Source organism: Scylla paramamosain, unplaced genomic scaffold, assembly GCF_035594125.1.
Source record: "Scylla paramamosain isolate STU-SP2022 unplaced genomic scaffold, ASM3559412v1 Contig2, whole genome shotgun sequence".
Lineage (NCBI taxonomy): Eukaryota > Metazoa > Arthropoda > Malacostraca > Decapoda > Portunidae > Scylla > Scylla paramamosain.
The window spans coordinates 955,001-957,310 of record NW_026973667.1 but is presented as its reverse complement, the minus strand read 5'-3'; the positions used below and the strand labels follow the sequence as shown (position 1 = coordinate 957,310).

At 38.7% G+C, this 2,310-nt stretch overlaps 1 protein-coding gene across 1 annotated transcript in view; it reads left to right on the top strand.

Annotated features, from left to right (window-relative positions):
- The first annotated feature begins 1,111 nt into the window (after positions 1 to 1,111).
- LOC135095999 (2-aminoethanethiol dioxygenase-like) overlaps positions 1,112 to 2,310 on the top strand; it is a 3,105-nt gene continuing 1,906 nt past the window's right edge. Inside the window, exon 1 of the mRNA XM_063997171.1 lies at positions 1,112 to 1,367. Coding sequence (XP_063853241.1) covers positions 1,188 to 1,367 — 180 coding nt within the window. The 5' untranslated portion in view covers positions 1,112 to 1,187. The remainder of the gene's footprint in view (positions 1,368 to 2,310) is intronic.

Sequence of the window (2,310 nt, the reverse complement as noted above, 5' to 3'; positions counted from 1 at the left end):
TTCTTCTTCAATTTCTTAAAGCTAACTAAACTAATTCAACAATCTTAATGTAAATAGTGGTAATAAGAATAATCATAATTTATACAAACAGGAACGTAAATAAACAAAAAATATAATAGATAAATATAGTACAGAAACAAAACTAAGGAAAACAAAGGAAATACAATGATTTTTAAGCCGTTGGAAAGACACAGAAGGAAAAACAAAAAAAATAAATAGAGGAAAGTAGGAAAGAATTGCGGGAGGGAGAGAGAGAGAGAGAGAGAGAGAGAGAGAGAGAGAGAGAGAGAGAGAGAGAGAGAGAGAGAGAGAGAGAATCTGCAGACAATCCTAATAATAGACAAAACATATATATATTTTTTCCCTCACCACCACCACCACCACCACCACCACCACCACCACCACTTGAACTAATACTAACAAAAATAAACAAATACTCAGCGCTTTAACCTTTCGTACGTTAAGATCAAAGTTTATATTGACAATAATATATCCCTCTCCTTGCCTCTCCCTCCCTCTCCCCCCTCACCCTCTCCCTCTCCCTCTCCCTGCTGCCGTCACGTAGGCTACAGGGTGACGGCAAACTGCAGCCGCCACGCCCCCCACCCGCCATTTTGACTCCTCCTGTGCATTAATAAAGAGTGATGAAGTGCCATTTTTCCTCCATCTTGACTCTCAAATCCTGTTTCTATCGGGAAAAGCAAAAAACCTGTTAATCGAATAGAACTTGTTTATTTTCGTAATACTACACCAATTATCATTTTGCATATTGCCAACTATGTATTGTGATGTATAGTTTATGAATATGGGATCAGAAGTGTTGATTATTAAGTAAATAGTGGAGATTATGTGTATGTTAATATGAGAGCAACGGTAGGGTTGGTACGCCTGAGAGAAACAGCTGTTTACCAGCATTCGACACTTAAATAATCACTAAAAACTTAAAAAATATACAAAAACGGCGAAAAATAACAACAACCCAGGTGATAAATAAATAAAACAGATGCTTATAGGCAGATAAATAAGAGAAATAAGATGTAAATAAAGAGAAATAAACTAAATAAATCCACGAACGAACGCCGCAAGTTGTTATTTTAGCTCGGAACTCGCGGACCCAGACCGAGACCGAGGGATAGAAGGAAGCAAGCGACGAGGAGGAGGAAAAAAGACGCTTAAAACACTAGAAAATGGCGTCTCTCATACAGAATATCGCTCGACTGGCCATACACACATTCAGAAGAGACCCACAGTTAAGTCCCACTAGTTACAAGGCTCATTATGACCAGCTGTGTGACCTCTTGGCTCGCCTCACTCCATCTGACCTCAAGATTGACCCAGCCCTTCTCGTTGATAGAGGGAGATTCAATGTAAGTAAGGTTAAGATGGTGTGTGTGTGTGTGTGTGTGTGTGTGTGTGTGTGTGTGTGTGTGTGTGTGTGTGTGTGTGTGTGTGTCAATATTTCCGTCTCTCTCTCTCTCTCTCTCTCTCTCTCTCTCTCTCTCTCTCTCTCTCTCTCTCTCTCTCTCTCTCTCTCTCTCTCTCTCTCTTTTAATTTCATCATCTTCCTCTTTTTCTTCTGTTTTCTTCTTCTTCTTCTTCTTATCATTGTTCTTTTCCTTATCTTCTATTCCAGTTTATTCCAGAAATATTCCAGTGTTTGTGTTTTCATTCCAGTCCTAGTATTTGATTCCCACTGCCAGGCCATTCCTAGTTCATTCCAGTTTTGTCTTGTGTCATTCCTGGCCATTCTAGTGTGGGATATTGTTTTCTTAATTATTTAAAGTCATTTCAGATTAATTTATTCCTAGTTTGTTCCAGCCAATGCTATTTAAGTCATTCTATTGGTACCTAACCTAACTGGACCTTACCTAACCTAACTTAACCTAATTTAACTTAACTGAACCTTACCAAACCTAACCTAACCTTACCAAACCTTAAAAACTTAACCTAACCTAACCTAACCTAACTGACCTTACTTAATCTAACCTAACTGAACCTAACCTAACCAGACCTAACCTAACCTAACCTAACCTAACCTAACCTAACCAGACCTAACCTAACTTAACCTAACCTAACCTAACTTAACCTAACCTAACCTAACCAGACCTAACCTAACTTAACCTAACCTCACCTAACCTAACTTAACCTAACCAAACCTAACAATCTAATCTAACTTAACCTAACTTAACTGAACCTAACTGAACCTAACCTAACCAGACCAAACCTAACCTAACCTTACTTAACCTAACCTAACTTAACCTAACCTAACCAGACCTGACCTAACCTAACCTAACTGAACCTAACCTAACT